This window comes from Vipera berus, assembly GCF_964194415.1.
Source record: "Vipera berus genome assembly, chromosome: 1".
Taxonomy (NCBI): Eukaryota; Metazoa; Chordata; class Lepidosauria; order Squamata; family Viperidae; genus Vipera; species Vipera berus.
In genome coordinates, this window is record NC_138202.1 from 336,154,355 (window position 1) to 336,172,505 (window position 18,151).

The 18,151-nt window shown below is 41.8% G+C and overlaps 1 protein-coding gene across 1 annotated transcript in view; it reads left to right on the plus strand.

Moving 5' to 3' along the window:
- EFR3B (EFR3 homolog B) overlaps window positions 1-18,151 on the plus strand; it is a 103,866-nt gene that overhangs the window by 24,990 nt on the left and 60,725 nt on the right. Inside the window, exons 2-3 of the mRNA XM_081346344.1 lie at window positions 8,305-8,381; window positions 14,000-14,127. Of these exons, the coding sequence (XP_081202470.1) occupies window positions 8,305-8,381; window positions 14,000-14,127 (205 nt within the window). The remainder of the gene's footprint in view (window positions 1-8,304; window positions 8,382-13,999; window positions 14,128-18,151) is intronic.

Sequence of the window (18,151 nt, forward strand, 5' to 3'; positions counted from 1 at the left end):
ACTTAACTAGCATGTTACTAAGTGAACAACTGTAGTGATTCACTTAACAACTGTGGCAAGAAAGATCGTAAAATGGGACAAAACTCATTTAACAAATGTCTCAGCAACAGAAATTTTGGGCTCAGTTGTGATCATAAGTCAAGGACTATCTGTATTACATAGGTGATTCTTGAATTTGTGACTTCTGGCTTTCTTCCATACCAGTGGCCCAGTTCTTGAGAGTGTGATTGGCCAGTGCTACCGCTGTAACTAAGACAAGCAAAACATTTACTGTATTCAAACAACATCATTAATTTATAGACTTTAGCATAGTAAAATGTGATGGTAATAGTGATAACCACTAGTTTTGATGTCTTTGGGGTGGGAATTCCAGGGCTAAGAAAAATGCCTCCTTTAAAAAAATCTCCATTTGTAGGAACATAGGCATTTCTGTGTTTCTTTTTGTGATTGATCGAGAGTTACTGGTTCAGGGCATTTTTTTTTCTATCTATGGAGATTCTCAACCATCCAAGTCATGGTTGTCCCAAAAGTGCTTTTCCAAAAGACATCTGGACTTTCTTGGCTTCTTTGAAAACATATTACTTCTCACAGTACTTTTTTTGTAAAAGAAAAAGGTGCCAGAACTCACACATGTCATACAACCCGCCTTGCCTAACCTACAAGGTTCCATCCAAAAAAGGTGCCGGAACTCCGTTCTGAGCGTTCTATGAGGAAAAAAGCCCTGACTTCTCATACAGGGAACTTCCTCAATTCTGAACTGAAGAGGCCTCTTGGATGAGAAGGGAAACACTTTCGAGGAAAAAAACCAAGAAAGTCCAGTTGCCTTTTGGAAAAGCACCTTTGGGAAAGTCATTTGTTCCTTTCTCCTTCCCTTTTTAAAAGCCATCTTGCTTCCACCAGAAGCAGAAAGAACAAAGTCCAACTTTGAAAAGAAGGTGCCATTGCTGACACCATTACATGATAAATACATTCCTTGAGATTATGAATAATTTCAATTCATCACAAAGGGAACCATACTGATGTTTTTTCGACATGCCACTGTGATTCCACAAATGCAACCTGTTAGGGAAAAAAAGGTTAGCAAAGAGGTGGAACAGCTGCTTTGCCTGCAAAAATTCACAGATTCAATCCTAGGTGGATGTTGAGTTTGAAAACCCAGAAAAGCTGCTGTTACTGCCAACACTCTTAAACTTGATCAGCTAGCTAGTGTTCTGACTGCAGAGAAGGCAGCTTTGTACAGTAACTTTCAGCTCACCAGTAGATTAGACATTCTTCTCTCTGAATCTATACTAAGGAACTACATATTGTTGGCAATAGTGGTGGGTTAAGACGCTGAGCTTGTCAATCAGAAGGTCGGCAGTTTGGCGGGTCGAATCCCGAGTGCCACGTAACAGAGTGAGCGCCTGTTACTCGTCCCAGCTTCTGCCAACCTAGCAGTTCGAAAGCATGTAAAAATGCAAGTAGAAAAATAGGGACCACTATGGTGGGAAGGTAATAGCGTTCCGTGTGCCTTTGGCATCTAGTCATGCCGGCCACATGACCACGGAGACGTCCTCGGACAAGCGCTGGCTCTTCGGCTTTGAAACGGAGATGAGCACCGGCCCCTAGAGTTGGAAACGACTAGCACGCATGTGCGGGGGAACCTTTACCTTTAGAGCTTCTGAATTGGAAAACAACAGAAATTGTAGTTCCTTCCATGTCTTTTTCTGAACACACTAGAAAGCTCTGCCTTGCCGCTTTAGAATGGAATGCTGGATTAGATGGTAGTTGAATCTCACCTGCCAATAGAGTGTCTTGTCTTTTTTTTTTAAAAAAAGCACCTCTTTAGGCCATATTGATTAAGTCTGTTTGGTAATTTGTAGCAGTTTTCTTGCAACCATAAAAAAAATGGTATACTTAACTTCTCATGCAAGAGAGGGAAGGCAAGAGGAAAGTACCATATTATGTAGATTAATTAGATAATGTTTGCAAATTGTGTTGAACATGGCAAGAATGAGATAAAAGCTAGGCCTTATAATGCAAATTGCTAGCGGCTTTTGGCTGCTGGCAAGGGGCCAGAAAGGCTTTTCTCATTCTCTTATCTACTGTAGTTGCTTCTCCTCCTGATTCTCTCCTCCTTTTGCTTCTCCTCCTCCCCATTCCAGAGAGAAAGAAACTCTGCCAACCCTTCTAGGCTGCCTTCCCTGCATAACTACTCCAAATCAGTTGAATTTTGCCTGACAAAGCAGGGAGTCCCTCTGCAGGCTATTTCTGCATTGGTATAGTTACAGTATGCTGCTGTCAGTGCTTTGGAAAAAGTAGGAGGGTGAGAATTGCTAAATCATCTCTCAAAGCTGGCATAAATCTGGGCTGCTGCAAGAGTTGGGGAATTAGTTTAAAGAGGTGTTTAAAATGAATCCACCATATGTTCAGGAGCTGAATGTTTGCTAGAGGTTAAATTCACCTAAAAATTATTGTTGATGTGGCTTTGGATGGATGGGTCTTGTTCAGTGGTGGTCGGGTTTCAGCCTTCCTCACCTTGGCCATATCTTTGAGCACTGAACACCTTGTACTTCTGGGCACTCCAGATAGGTTGCAGTTCTGGAATAGGATAGCACTGGAGGATAATGGGTTCCTGGTTCACATTTGATGTTAGAGAGGAAGTAATAGCTTGGATTTACTCAAAGTTATACTGCAGGAGAAAAATGACTGAAGGTGAGTGGCCCATAGCAGTTACTGTGGAATTCAGGGCTGCAAGGGGAGTCAGGGCTTGGCAAAATGTGCTGGCATGGCTGGCTGTGGTATAGGGATTGAAGTGGCATTTCTCAGGTGCCAGCAGCAGCAGCGGAGCTGAAGTCCAGGCCTGGGAGCAGTGGCAGCTGTCTGAGACTGTTGAAGACCCCAGGCTCCTTGACTTCAGCCCGAGGCCCAGTGCTGCCATTACTGAGTGTCATTGTACAGGGTAAACAAAAGGGCATGGATTGGGGGGAGGAAGGGGAGATGGGGAGGGGAGAGTTGCAGCACCATTCATTGAAATCACGTGAGGATTCTGAAGTATCAGGAGAACAAGATCCTACCATTCTCCATGCTGGCATCCAACTGGTCTCATTGCCTGATTTGGAGAAGTTAAACACTGGGAGTGATGACAGTGCCAACTACTATAACTTTGGACCGGGTCATAAATCCATTTTTCATCACAGTTGTAATTTCAGACAGTCGCTAAACAAATGATTTTAAGTGGTGGTGGCACAGTAGTTAGAATGCAGTATTGCAGACTAATTCTGCCAACTGCCATCAGTTCGATTCTGACCAGCTCAAGGTTGATTCAGCCTTTCATCCTTCCGAAGTCATTAAATAAGGACCCAGATTGTTGGGCGCAATATGCTGACTCTGTAAACTGCCTAAGAGGACTGTAAAGCACCGTGAAATGGTATATAAGTCTAAGTGCTATTGCTATTGTTTCTTTAGTTCGTATTCTGCCTTTCTGTCCATGCAATATTCAGGGCAGCTCACTATGACAGTTGCAAATATAACACATGAACCATTTAGAGAAAAGTAATACAATTAAAATCAGAGGTAAAATTTAAAAAGACATCATTCAAATCAGGTCAGTTAAAAATTAAATGCTTGTTGGAAGAGATTGCTCATCATCAGTTGCCTGAATTCATGGAGGAAAGGTGCTTTGATGACTTGCTTACTTTCTGATGATTGTCCCTTCTTTGCTCCAAGGTTTGCCCTTTTGTGGAATGTAAGACGACGTTTTTTTCCACAATCATAATAGGAATATTTCTGCTTTCTTTGTCTCTATGTTATAATGCTACCTTTGACAACCTGGTGCTTTCTAGAAGTGTTCGGAAAATATTAGCCAATCCTATGTCCTCCAGATGTGTTGAGGCAGCATCTCTCAACATTTTCAGCCTTGGAGATCAATGAACACGTTGCCTGAGGAATTGTGAAGGTTCAAATCTCAGCATATCTGAGGGTGGGAAAGCCCAAAGATCTCAATGTCATCCAGGTTCCAGCATTGGCTAAGGACAAAGACAGAAAGGATGCTAATGTTAATGATGTGAAGAAGGGCTGCTGGATGTTTTCTTTGCTTTAGAAGAAAGATGGCAAGTTTGCTATTACTGTACTCTGGAAGCATTCTGGGCTGCCTTATATAAAAAATGCATGTAATTGCAATTATGAAGAAAAAAGGAAAGTCTAACAAGGCAAAGGCTATGAAGCAACTCCCTGAAGCATTTTTCCTAGTACTTTGTCTCAGCTATTTTTCTATTTTTGACTGGTGAAGCTTCTGTTACTCTCCTTGACTCATAAAAATGTAATGGGAACATATATTGACTTATCCATTTGTAGATTGCAAGTGTTTACAGCATTTATATTATCTGTTTGAAGCAAGGAACACATTAATCTATCAATTCTGGAAGTTTCTGATATCTCATCCCCTGCTTTGTACAGATGAGTGTGTGTGTGTGTGTGTGTGTATAAAAGGTAAAGGTTCCCCTGCACATGCGTGCTAGTCGTTTCCGACTCTAGGGGCCGGTGCTCATCTCCGTTTCAAAGTCCAAGGACGTCTCCGTGGTCATGTGGCCGGCATGACTAGACGCCAAAGGCGCATGGAACGCTGTTACCTTCCCACCGTAGTGGTCCCTATTTTTCTACTTGCATTTTTACATGCTTTCGAACTGCTAGGTTGGCAGAAGTTGGGACGAGTAACAGGCGCTCACTCTGCTACGCGGCACTCGGGATTCGACCCGCCAAACTGCCGACCTTCTGATCGACAAGCTCAGCGTCCTAAACCACTGAGCCACCGCATCCCTTTACACACACACACACACACACACACACAGATATATATTAGTGTTTCATTAGTGTTTCTTATTATTTATTGTTCAATCTGTATACATTCCTTCCTCTGTACACCGCCCCGAGTCCCTCGGGAGAAGGGCGGTTTATAAAAACTAATAAATAAATATATATATATATATTTAGATTACCTTGCTAGGCCCCAAACATGGGACAAATCTTTATTTCCTGTTTCAGCCTAACCGAAGGCCATCGACAGGCAGTAGTCACACCAGTGACAGCTCATATTTATCTAAAATTTACACACACACACACGCACACACACACACATATATATATATACACATATACATATACATATATGTTTTTGAAATCAGTAAAAATAAAAACGATGAACTCCGGGATATAAGAAAAATTCTTCTTTATTGTTGAGCTTTCATCAATAAGCTGTTGACATCATCAGAGCAAGGGCTGAATGATAAGGGAGTCAGTACATACACTTATATGGTAATAATAACGGTCAAATTGTGGGATGTGGGTGTAGCCTACTCGTGACAAGTTCGCTCATGTATAATCACAGTGGTTCCAGCTTTGTTGGAAAAGCCGGTCTCTGGTTGTAATTCTCACTGAAGTCACTGGACCTTTATTTCTAAATAAATATGTAGATTACGCTGCTAAAAACTAAGTCATCAACTCTCAATCATTTTCTTGCATAGCTCCTTATCATTTAATTGGCATTTTCAGAGAAGAATGTGTAAGCGTAGCATTTCTAGCTTGGTATCTGCTACTTGGGGATTTTTGCAGGTACAGTCCAGGGGTAGGCAACCTTGGCTCTTTTATGACTCGTGGACTTCAACTCCCAGAATTCCTGAGCCAGCATGAAGGTTGCCTACCCCTGGTATAGTCCAACCAATACATATGATAATCAGGTTGGAAAGGCTGCTGTAATGGACTGTGAGAGAGATTTCATCAACAAGAATATAAGGCAGACTGAAAAATATATTAGCTGAAATAAACCTTCAAGTAAACAACCTGAAAAGTATTGAATGTAATTATAAATCTTTATCTGTGTAATAGTCTTTTTATTACATAAGGGAGCATGGTGGCTTGCAAGGTTAGGAGTCTGGGCTGACGATCAGCAGCCTCCCATTCAAAACTCATTGCTGCTGTGGGGCAGGCTGAGTACTTATCACATGCTCCACTTCTGCCCACCCAGTGGTTTGAATGTGGGCAGCCACAAATAGATAAATGGGTACCACTGTGGTGAGCAACTTCAGGGGGACGCGAAAGGAACCCCCAACTGGGCGTCCCCTGGGCAACAGTGATGTCACCAGCAAATCCTTTCACCACAGAAGAACTTTGATGCTTCTGACACAAAAATATTACTCTATTACATACAATACAATTACAGTTACACAGCATCACTGTAACACACAAACATCTCCAAAACATCTTAAGTAAACCAAAGGACAAGTAGCGAAGAAGAGGAAAAAATGGGAATCATCTACAACAAACATTGCAAAAACTATAACAGCCGCTATGTGGGACAGAGTGGCAGAATATAAGTATAATGCATGCATGGATGCCAACTAGCAGTCATAAGACACAATGAAAACTTCTTAAGCTCACAACATGAATCAATTCAGCCATAGCTGTAATTGGGAAATTCTGAGTCAAATCCCAAAATACTAGGGAATGACTGAGAGTATTAACTGGGGTTTTAATTGTATTTTAGCTATAATTGGGGTTTTTAGTTCAAGGTTAGTGTAATCATTTTAATTGTTTTTGATTTTTGTAACTTCTTGTATTGTTTTTTAAAAAAAACCTTGTGAACCGCCCTGAGTCCTGCGGGAGAAGGGCGGTATATAAGTCTAATAAAATAAAAATAAAATAAATTCCTGAAAGCCTGATATTCAGACAAAGCGGCCATCAATAGACACATAGAAATAACCATATTTATGCACTATTTAAAAGAGATAATAAACTAGCTAAAAAGAAAATAGAGGAAAATACATTCTATCTAATAGACCACACCCAGACAATATGCAAGGATTAACACCAAATAATCAAACAGAAACCAATACTCTAATCCACGGGTAGGCAACCTTGGCTCTTTTATGACTCGTGGACTTCAACTCCCAGAATTCCTGAGCCAGCCATGCTGCTCTAATCAAAGGTATTCCTAATCCAATATTCCTAATCAAGGAACTACCAAGGAGAAAACCACCAAAACTGGCTTCTGTATTAAAAGGAGCAAATCTCATGCTCACCTCATACAGATGATATTACCTAGTTAGGTTATAAAATATCTGCAAGCAAACAACCAAGCTCAGAAAGCACCAAGGACTCCACACTTCAACCCAGAGCGGCATATATTCTCTTCTATTTAAATTTGCTTTAATCTGCGTCTCAGTAATGAAGGAGGGCACAGCTTCAGGGTCAAAATGGTCCCACCTAAAAAAAAAATTGAAATAATATAGGGAAATCTTTTAATATAAAGTAAGGTAAACATTAATGAGTAAACAGAAGCATATATTATTTCCCACAGCAAGGAGAAGCAGAAATAGTCAAATTGATTCTTTTATCCAAAGAAGAGAATATATTTAATTTTGTTTCGATTTGGACATTGCTTCCAGAGTTTGAGCTTGCAATGAAAAAAAAATTAAACTTTGATTTTGTTTTTGCTAATTAGATAGGTTCGTTGTTATAGAAATGTATAGTTGTTATAGAAATATACTGTATACTGTATATAGGTAAAGGTTCCCCCACACATGCGTGCTAGTCATTTCCAACTCTAGGGGCCAGTGCTCATCTCCGTTTCAAAGCCGAAGAGCCAGCGCTTGTCCGAGGACGTCTCCGTGGTCATGTGGCCAGCATGACTAGACGCCAAAGGCGCACGGAACGCTGTTACCTTCCCACCGTAGTGGTCCCTATTTTTCTACTTGCATTTTGACGTGCTTTCGAACTGCTAGGTTGGCAGAAGCTGGGACGAGTAACAGGCGCTCACTCTGTTACGCGGCACTCGGGATTCGACCCGCCAAACTGCCGACCTTCTGATCGACAAGCTCAGCGTCCTAAACCACTGAGCCACCACGTCCCTTTATTTATATATACATACATACATACATATATATATATATACATTATAAAAATATATATTGTATATACCACTGTGTAAAAGTAAAAAGTTGAGGTTATAATGTTATCTTCTACTGTACTAAAGTGACTTGCAGAAGTCAGTGCCTTTTTCGCTCCTTTTCCCCCTTTACACCATGTTTTCCCCTCCCCCTTCCCCTAGTTTTTTATTACTTTTTTGAATTTCTCTTTGTATTTTATATTTTGATAAACTACCGGTAATAAAAATGTGAGACAAAAAAATGGTCTCAACTAATTCTAGGATTCTGTAGTTTTATTTATAGTTGCAAGGGGAATGATTGGCATAATTAATTGAAAACTAATCTAGGTCTCATTTCTGCTACTCCTTTGTTGTGCGGAGATTTAATTTTCTTTCTGTTTCAGGTGTGTGTGGCTGTTGTGGAGCATTGCGTCCCCGTTACAAGAGACTTGTTGACAATATCTTCCCAGAGGATCCAGAGGTAAGTGAACCTTAACTAAAAGTCTTTCTGCACAAAAAATCAGTTCTAGTGGTTTATATGCAGTCATGGCCTCATTGATTATCCCCCTGTTTGGTTTTTTAAAAGTTATTTATTTATACAATCTATATGATTGCCCATCTCAATAAGTCTTTTGCTGGGCATTTTACTTCATTATGCTAACCCATTCAAGAAAAGAAAAATGCAAATACGTGCAACAATGTTAAGGATCAACCCAATCTCAAAACTGACAAACAGCAATTATCAATTCATAATTTTTTAAAAAACAAATGTATTCTGGTTTTCTCAGTCTTTCAAAACTTCCAGGAAACCATATCAAAGCTTTTCTTCGTGTCCAAATAAACTAAAGCTGCTGGATCTTACTTCCATGTAATCAATCCTCTTTTTCTCTTACCAACCCCCCAGGCTCCACCAATTTATCCAGTCCAATTTTTAAAACAATTTATATAAGTGGCCATTACCAAATCAGAGAGCAGATAATTCTGCAATTATTTTTATTTATTCTATTTTATTTAAATGATTTATATAGCTATCCATCTAATGACAGTGTACATTATGTACTATGTAAATTTTGTGTACATTTGTATAAATGAGTAATTCTTCCTGTTATTCACCTTAAGTCTCCCCGCATTTTAGTTTCAGCAGATGATTGTGAGTTGTAACACACTAGAGGGAAGGAAACTTTTTTCTGTCTATATTTTTCATATGAATTATATATGTTATGTATATATACATACGCCCCATGTATCTCTGTTACGTCTTTCCTTACTTACCCTCTGCAGTTTTTTGAGCAAAAGCCCCAAAGCAAATGGGCCTACATGATTTCATGTGTAGAGAAACATTTCTCAAAATGGTGGCTGTTTTATATTGTCTCCCCATCTAGTATCCAAGAAGCGGACGTGCTCATTGAATCAAAGTTAACCTGATTCTAAGTTAAGAGATCTCATGTGATCATGCAAATTTCTATATACATACAAACATATATATGCGCACACACATACACACACACACAAAACTTAGAAACTTAAAACTAGCAGAAGGAAACAACAAAAGAAACATATTTTCTCTATCTACTTTCATATTCCATCCTTGGTTCTGAATTAAAATGCAGAAAATACATGAAGAAGAGATCTGAGAGAGCTGCCAAATCCCTTTTTTAAAAAAAACAAAAAAGAGAGAGAAGCTGTTCTTTTAAAGTTTGAAGGATATATGAGTGTACATGAGGACAGCGGTAGTAGTTATACATCCACGTGATCTTGTAACCCATTTCCTTTTGCTTTGAAGAAGCTGTGGTCATCTAGAAGCAATGTCTTTATCTCTTTATTCAGCTGGCCGTGTCATTCATTGGTGCTCATGTGTCCACTAAGGGTCCACATGGGAGCCATTCATTGACCTCAGGTAGGCAGGGATATACAGGTTCTCCAAAACCAGCAGTTGGTTTACATATACTTTCCAAACTCTGGTTGCTCCATGAGCATGATAGGAAACCAGAACAACGTTTTTGCTCTCTTATGATGTGGATCATATTTGCAATGCAGTCTAATGGTGCTATGGTGTGGTGCATAGGAGGTATGGAATCTGGTGAAGTATAGATTTTGGAGCTTTAAATATCTTTACATACCTTTCTGATGGTTGAAATAGACCAGGAGTGTCAAACTCAATTTCACTGAGGGCCGCATCAGCATTGCGGTTGCCCTCAGGGGCCCGGGTGGGTGTGGCCTGGGTGGGTGTGGCCTACTGGGTGGGCGTGGCTAAAGTGCATATGGCCTACTGGGTGGGTGTGGCCAGCTCTACTTCATTTGCATCAAGGGTGCCTATGGGGGCCTGGGCAGGAGTGGGACAGATCTGAGGGTCTCTGGCAGAAGGAGGGTCTCTGGGCCAGGGCCAAGGCAGTGGGGGCCGTTCCCTCACTGTTTCCAGTATGGCTTTGCGGGCCACATGAAACCACTTCACGGGCCGGATCTAGCCCCCGGGCCTTGTGTTTGACATGTCTGAAATAGACATTCAGTAAATCAAGGTCGAATAAGCACACCCAGTTGCTTCAAAATGTTTACCCTCCAAGCTCTTCACCACCTTTAGCAGTCTTCTCCTTCCTATTTCCAGTTCTTCAGTATATTTCCTGTATTTTGGTGAATAGAACTTAATATCCCAGAGATGGTCTAACCAATGGAGAACAGAGTAAATCTATTACTTGCTATGATCTCGATATTATATTTCTGTTGATACAGATCAAGTTTGCATTTTTTTGTTTTGGCAGCTACAGCACACTTCTGTCTCATGCTTAATTTGTGGTCTATTACAATGGCTGACCTTCCTCATAAGTTCTACTTTCAAACCAGGTACCACTTAGCTTACACCCATACATCTGTTTTTTCCTTCCCAAGTGCAAAACCTTACATTTTGCAATACTGAACTTCATGACGGCCATGGACCTGACGCAAGTAATTTTGGGACCCACTCATGAGGGAGGCCACACCCTTGACTTAGTTTTCTTATCTGGACGGTGGTTAGATGATCTTGGTGGGGGCTCTCCAATTATTATGCCCCTGTCATGGACCAATCATCATCTCCTGCGCCTGGTCTTCCGTTTTGCCACCCCCCGCCGTGGGTGTATGGAACCAATTAAATGGTACCGCCCCAGACGCTTAATGGATCCCCAGAGGTTCCAGGCGGCGCTGGGGTCCCCACCTGCCTCCCTTGCTCACAGCTCGGCAGATGCCTTAGTGGAAGCCTGGGAAAGGACGGCCACTGAGGCTCTTGACCGAGTTGTACCCCTGCGGCCCCTGACCCGGTGCAGATCCCGTCGAGCTCCATGGTTTTCTGCGGAGCTCCGGGAGATGAAGCGTCGGAGACGGGGCCTAGAGAGCGGTTGGAGATCCAGCCGATCCGAATCCGACCGATTGCGACTAAGAGCCCACATTAGGTCTTATCTCGCTGCGATAAGGGAGGCGAGGTCTAACCACTTCGCCACCCTTATCGCGTCCGCAGATAATCGCCCGGCCGCCCTGTTCAGGGTGACTCGCTCCCTCCAAAATCAGGAGGTGAGGGAGGATCCCTTGCAGGGTCGTGCCGAGGAGTTTAACCAGCATCTGTCGGACAAAATCGCTCGGATTCGGACCGGTCTGGACTCTGACTGGGCAGAGTCTGGCGATCAGGACACGGGTGGTCTTGTCGATACCACCTGGGATGAGTTTGATTCTGTGACTCCGGAGGAAGTGGACAGGATCATGGGGAGGCTGAGCACCACCACATGTTTACTGGACCCGTGCCCTTCCTGGCTGGTCTATGCAGCCCGGGAGAGGACACGCAGCTGGTTCCAGGCAGTTATATCGGCTTCTTTGGGTGAGGGTAGCTTCCCCGCCGTCTTGAAAGAGGCGGTGGTGAGGCCTCTCCTCAAGAAGCCTGCCTTGGACCCAGCTGTATTGAACAACTTTCGTCCTGTCTCCAACCTTCGCTTTCTTGCGAAGGTTGTTGAGAGTGTGGTGGCGCATCAGCTCCCTCTGGTCCTGGATGAAGCGGATTATCTAGACCCGTACCAATCGGGTTTCAGGCCCGGGCACAGCACGGAGACGGCATTGGTCGCGCTGGTGAATGATCTCTGGAGGGCTCGGGACAGGGGATATTCCTCTGTTCTAGTCCTATTAGACCTCTCGGCGGCTTTCGATACCATCGACCATGGTATCTTGCTGCGGCGTCTCAGGGGACTGGGAGTGGGAGGCACAGTCTTACAGTGGTTCTCCTCCTAGGAACAGACTTCAACTCAACCCCGACAAGACTGAGTGGCTTTGCATACTGTATCTTCATCCCGGGTCTATTCGGACATTCCACCTCTTGCTATGGGGGGTGAACTATTACCCCCCGTAGATAGGGCTCGCAACTTGGGAGTCCTCCTAGATTCACGGCTCACCTTGGAAGACCATATAGGAGCTGTGACTAGGGGGGCTTTCGCCCAGGTTCGCCTGGTGCGCCAGTTGCGGCCCTATCTTAGCCGGGATGATTTATGCACGGTCACTCATGCGCTCGTGGCCTCTCGTCTGGACTACTGCAACGCTCTCTACATGGGGCTGCCCTTGAGGACCACCCGGAAGCTCCAACTGGTACAGAATGCAGCCACGAGAGTTGTGTTGGGAGTCTCCCGATACTCCCACGTTACACCTTTGCTCCGTGAGCTGCATTGGTTGCCAGTTGCCTTCCGGGTGAGATTCAAGGTACTGGTAATGGTGTTCAAAGCCCTTCATGGCATGGGGCCGGAGTACCTTAGGGAACATCTGCTGCCGGCATCAAGCTCCCTGCGCCCTGTGCGTTCCCACAGAGAGGGCCTCCTCAGGGTGCCACCGATCAGAGAATGTCGATTGGTGGCGCCCAGGGGGAGATCCTTCTCTGTGGGCGCTCCGGAGCTGTGGAATCAGTTGCCGGTAGAGCTCCGGATGGTGCCCGATCTTCGCTCCTTTCATCGCGATCTCAAGACGTTTTTGTTTGTACAAGCCGGCCTAGCCTGATGGGGATTGGTGGGGTTTTTATTTTTTTTTGTACTCTTAATTTTATTTTTGGGGTTTTATTATTGTATTAATTGTTTTAACTTGGGCAATTATTTAATCTCTTTTTAATGTTTGTACTTTGTATTTGACTTTTGCCCTGTGAACCGCCCTGAGTCCTCAGGGAGAAGGGCGGTATATAAATATTATTAAATTAAATTAAATTAAATATTATTGGATAGGCCCCAACTGCTCAGGTTCATAGAGATCCTTTTGAATCTTGTCTTCTGAAGTATTAGCTGATCTTCATAACTTCATAACCTGAAGATTTGGTAAGTTCCCCTCTATCCCTTTTCAAATCATTTTAAAGAAAATGCTGAAGAATGCTAAGAAAGAACCCCAGAGTACCTCATTACATTTCTCTCCCCATCCAGACATAAATCCAGACTGCATTGGCTACAGTTGTTCAACCAATTGTAAATCCATCTATTTCACATTGTTCTATTTGTGAAGAAAGGAGTTTATCAAATGCCATACTAAAGTCTTATTCAGTGATTCTCAAGAACTTTTAAGCTGTGATAGTCTACACATCTTAAATGTTGCCTAGGCTGAGAAACTGGTCTAAATACATTACATAAACACCATTCTCTTTGTCTGTCCTATCTAAACTTTTCAAAAAAGGGTATGTGTAATCCATCTGATTCCAAAGTCTTGAATCTTTCAAAACATCTTGGCATCTTCGCATCATTTTTTTTATCCATTTTTACCTGCTTTTCTCCTCAGTCCTCCATAGTATAGTTTCTATCAGGATAGACTGCTTTTACCTTTTGTGAAAAGATAGGTGTACAATAGTAATTAGGAATTCTGAGTCAAGAATATGCAAGTCAGAATGATGAAGTTAGAAGGGTTGGCCATGAGAGTCTCAAATTCAAACCCAAGTCCATACTCAGCCATAGAGTACTTGCTGGTTGACTTTTGGTCTTTCCTTCTGTTAAACTGATGTGTTTTGAGGGTAAATGGGGGATAAATTGCATGCGAGAATATTGTACACATTGCATTATGTTCCTACATGAAACCTGATTTTGGGGGGGTTAATATGTTCAATAATGAAAATGTTTCTTTCAGGATGGGCTGGTAAAAACCAACATGGAGAAGCTGACGTTCTATGCCCTCTCTGCTCCAGAGAAGCTGGATCGCATTGGAGCTTATTTGTCAGAGAAACTGATCAGAGATGTGGGCAGGCACCGATATGGGTAAGGGATGCTGTGTATTTTCAGAAATGCCTTTAAAAATGGCTCTTTTTTAGCTCCATTCTTTGTCATTATGAATCATTTCTGCTTATTAAAATACAAATTTCTGGTTTCGGATATATAGATCCAGTTTGTGCCATCTCATCTAACTCTCTAGGGAAGCAATGCTCAGACCATGGCCTGAGGAGTTTGTTTGTTTGTTTGTTTGTTATTAAACAAATTTATATAGTCACCCAACTCCTACACAGTGACTCTGGGCAGCATACAACATTTAAAGTGTATAGATAAAAATTCACAATCGTCCCGTCCCACCCAGAGTTTGCCAAATAATCTACCACAGCCTCCACACATTCATGCTCATCATTTTCCCAAGCGTTCCAGCAACCAGCTGTTTTTGAGACTAGAACAGTGTCTGAAAACTGGTTTACCAGTGATAATACAAATGGCAGCCATACAAGTAAAAATGTGTGTACCGTAGATTCCGGCGTATAAGACTACTTTTTAACCCATGAAAATCTTCTCAAAAGTCAGGGGTCGTCTTATACGCCGGGTGCTGAAATTTTAGGGACAGGGCTGGCTGGAAAACCTGAGTGGATCTTCCATTTAGTCTGCGCAGGGAAAGCGGGACCAATTGGAGTAGAAGCTGCAGTCTGTGATTTTTTACAGGCTAGGGTCTGGGCTTCTTTCCTTCTAAAGTTGAAGAGCAGCTGTAGGCAGGTGGGGAATGCAAGAGCAATTTGAAAGGCAGGTGGGGAATGCGTAGCAGAGCAGCAGCTTAGCTCTAAGGACACATTTGACTCAGGAACTGGACGGGCTGGCTGGAAAACCTGGAGTGGATCTCCCATTTGGTCTTTTTTTTAATCCCATTTATATCCCACCCTTCTCCGAAGACTCAGGGCGGCTTACACTTTAAAGCACAAATCAATGTGCTTAGCAATAGCCTTCATTCTATGTATATGCCTGCCTATTAGAGCTTTCACACACACCCCCACAAGCAGCATTATTACAAAGTCAGCTTATTGCTCCCAACAATCTGAGTCCTCATTTTACCTACCTCGGAATGATGGAAGGCTGACTCAACCTTGAGCCTGGTGGGATGAGAACCTGCACTAATTGCAGGCAGCTGGGGTTACTTAAGGCTCTGCGCAGGGAAAGCTTTAGAGTGAATTAGGAAAAGTGAATTAGGAAAATAGGAAAAGGGTTGCTGGAATTGGGTACGTGTAGTTTAATGAAGAGAAGGGTGAGGGGTGACACGATAGCAGTGATCCAATATCTCAGGGGCTGCCACAAAGAAGAGGGAACCAAGCTATTCTCCAAAGCACCTGAAAGCAGGACAAGAAGCAATGGATGGAAACTAGTCAAGGAGAGAAGCAACCTAGAACTAAGGAGAAACTTCCTGACAGTTAGAACAATTAACCAGTGGAACAACCTGCCTCCAGAAGTGGTGAATGCTCCAACACTGGAAGTTTTTAAGAAGAAACTGGACAGCCATTTGTCTGAAATGGTATAGGGTTTCCTGCCTTAGCAGGGGGTTGGACTAGATGACCTCCAAGGTCCCTTCCAACTTCTTCTTCTTCTTCTTATTATTACTATTATTATTATTATTACTATTATTATTATTATTATTATTATTATTATTATTATTATTATTATTATTATTATTATTATTATTATTATTATTATTATTATGTTTAATCCACTTGCACTGTTTTATGTTTACATGTTTGATGACAAACAGCCTTATGTTTATAAGTGACAGTTTTCCTACTAAGTACCTGCATGTCATAAGCATTTGAATTAAAATTACCATATTAAAATCAAATCTGATGTTTTTTAATTTTTATTTGGTGTGCGTTGGAAGAGGGGTAGTCTTATACGGCGAGTATAGCCCAAACCCTATAATTTAACAGGAAATGTAGGGGGTCGTCTTATATGCCCAGTCGTCTTATACGCCAGAAAATACGGTACTAAAATTTATAAAATAGACAATAATGGAATGGCTTCAAGTTCAACTGTGAACCCATGTGTTCTATGCAAAATGGGACAATAATGAACAACCGCAAAAGAAATATATGAATGGGATTATGAGTAACTAAAATAACAAGATTTCATTGGCCTGGAAATTTGTTTGACTTTAGTCTTGTAATATTCAGGGATTATTTATTGAAAAGCATCCTTGACCAGCACGTTTGTGCTGAGTTTTGTTGTAGTAGTACAAATAACACAATGTAAATGGTAAAGAAAAACATGCAATGATAAATATTTTGGTTTAAGATTTAATTTCACACTTTTAAAAACAAACAGAAAGTATGCACAAATCCAACCATAACCATCTTATTGGCCTCCAAATGTGAATTATTGTGGTTAGAGACAAAAATAAAGGGATAATGCTGACTGTAAAAATGAATGATCTCTGTTGCAACTGTAAGATCACCCTCAACTTTGGGGTCATGTGGTAAACTTCATTAAATATTTGTTCAAATATTTGTTTCTTTTTAGCCTTATCTGCTTTTAAAAAAAGTCCTGAAAGAAGCAGAACTATGATAATGACAATATGACACAGTCAGTAACTTTTGGAATGAAAAATAGAATCATAAATTTGGGAGGATTGCTTAGACACCATGCTCAGTGCACTGTTTCAACACCTCTCACTAATCTGAGTAATTAGTTTGAGTGTTCAAATACTGTACTGTTATCAAGTTTGCCTAACAATATCTCCCTTCCTATATTTTAATTCAGTGTTTCTCAATCTCAGCAACTTTAAGACGTATAGATAACTTCAAGAATTCCCAAATCCATGCATGGAGTGGGAAAAGGAATAGAGGTTTATCTTCTTTCATGTAGTTTAAGAATACTGTCATATGTCTTCAGTATTTTCATCTCAGAGAAGAAAGCTATTGGGAGACTGTTAGTTCTAGTCCCACCTTAGGCACAAAAGCCAGCTAGGTGATCTTAGGACACTCACTCATTCTCAGCCCTAGGAAGTAGGTAATGGCAAACCACTTCCAAAAAAAACCTTGTCAAGAAAACTGCAGGGATTTGTCCAGACCATTCTGGGAATCAACAATAACTTGAAGGCACACACAATGTTTCAGTTGGAACTGGTAAAATACAGCTATGCTGAAGAATTCCTGGGTAGTGAAAATGTACAGAATTTATTTTTTATTTTAATTCCATTTATATCCCGCCCTTCTCCGAAGACTCAGGGCGGCTTACAAGCTTAGCAGTAGCCTTCATTCTATGTATATGCCTGCTTATTAGGGCTTTCACACACACCCCAAGCGGCATTATTACAAAGTCAGCTTAATTGCCCCCAACAATCTGGGTCCTCATTTTACCTACCTCGGAAGGATGGAAGGCTGAGTCAACCTCAGCTATTTACTCATAGCTGAGCCATCAAGTTCTTCCTGAAGCAGTGGGAGCTGCCCTCCATACCCCATTTCAGTATTGGGAACACTGCTGGTCATTCTAGATATGACTGTGAGACATCTGAAAAAATAGGCTTTTTATTCCTGTAACGCTATTGTAGTGAAAGACAGCAAGGAAGCGGTAAAAGGGATGGTAGCTAGAAGAGCAGATGATCTTATTTGTCTTTTTAAAATGCACAAGTTAGGCAATTTTTTAAAAATTAAAAATGGGCAAATTAGCAACTAGCTTGGGACATAGGAAGCTGCATTATACAGCTATGAGGCACATCAAGCCTAGACAAATTGCTTGCATCTCTTTAGATTCCCAAGCAGAAAAAGAATTTATTTTTTATTTTAATTCCATTTATATCCCGCCCTTCTCCGAAGACTCAGGGCGGCTTACAAGCTTAGCAGTAGCCTTCATTCTATGTATATGCCTGCTTATTAGGGCTTTCACACACACCCCAAGCGGCATTATTACAAAGTCAGCTTAATTGCCCCCAACAATCTGGGTCCTCATTTTACCTACCTCGGAAGGATGGAAGGCTGAGTCAACCTCAGCTATTTACTCATAGCTGAGCCATCAAGTTCTTCCTGAAGCAGTGGGAGCTGCCCTCCAT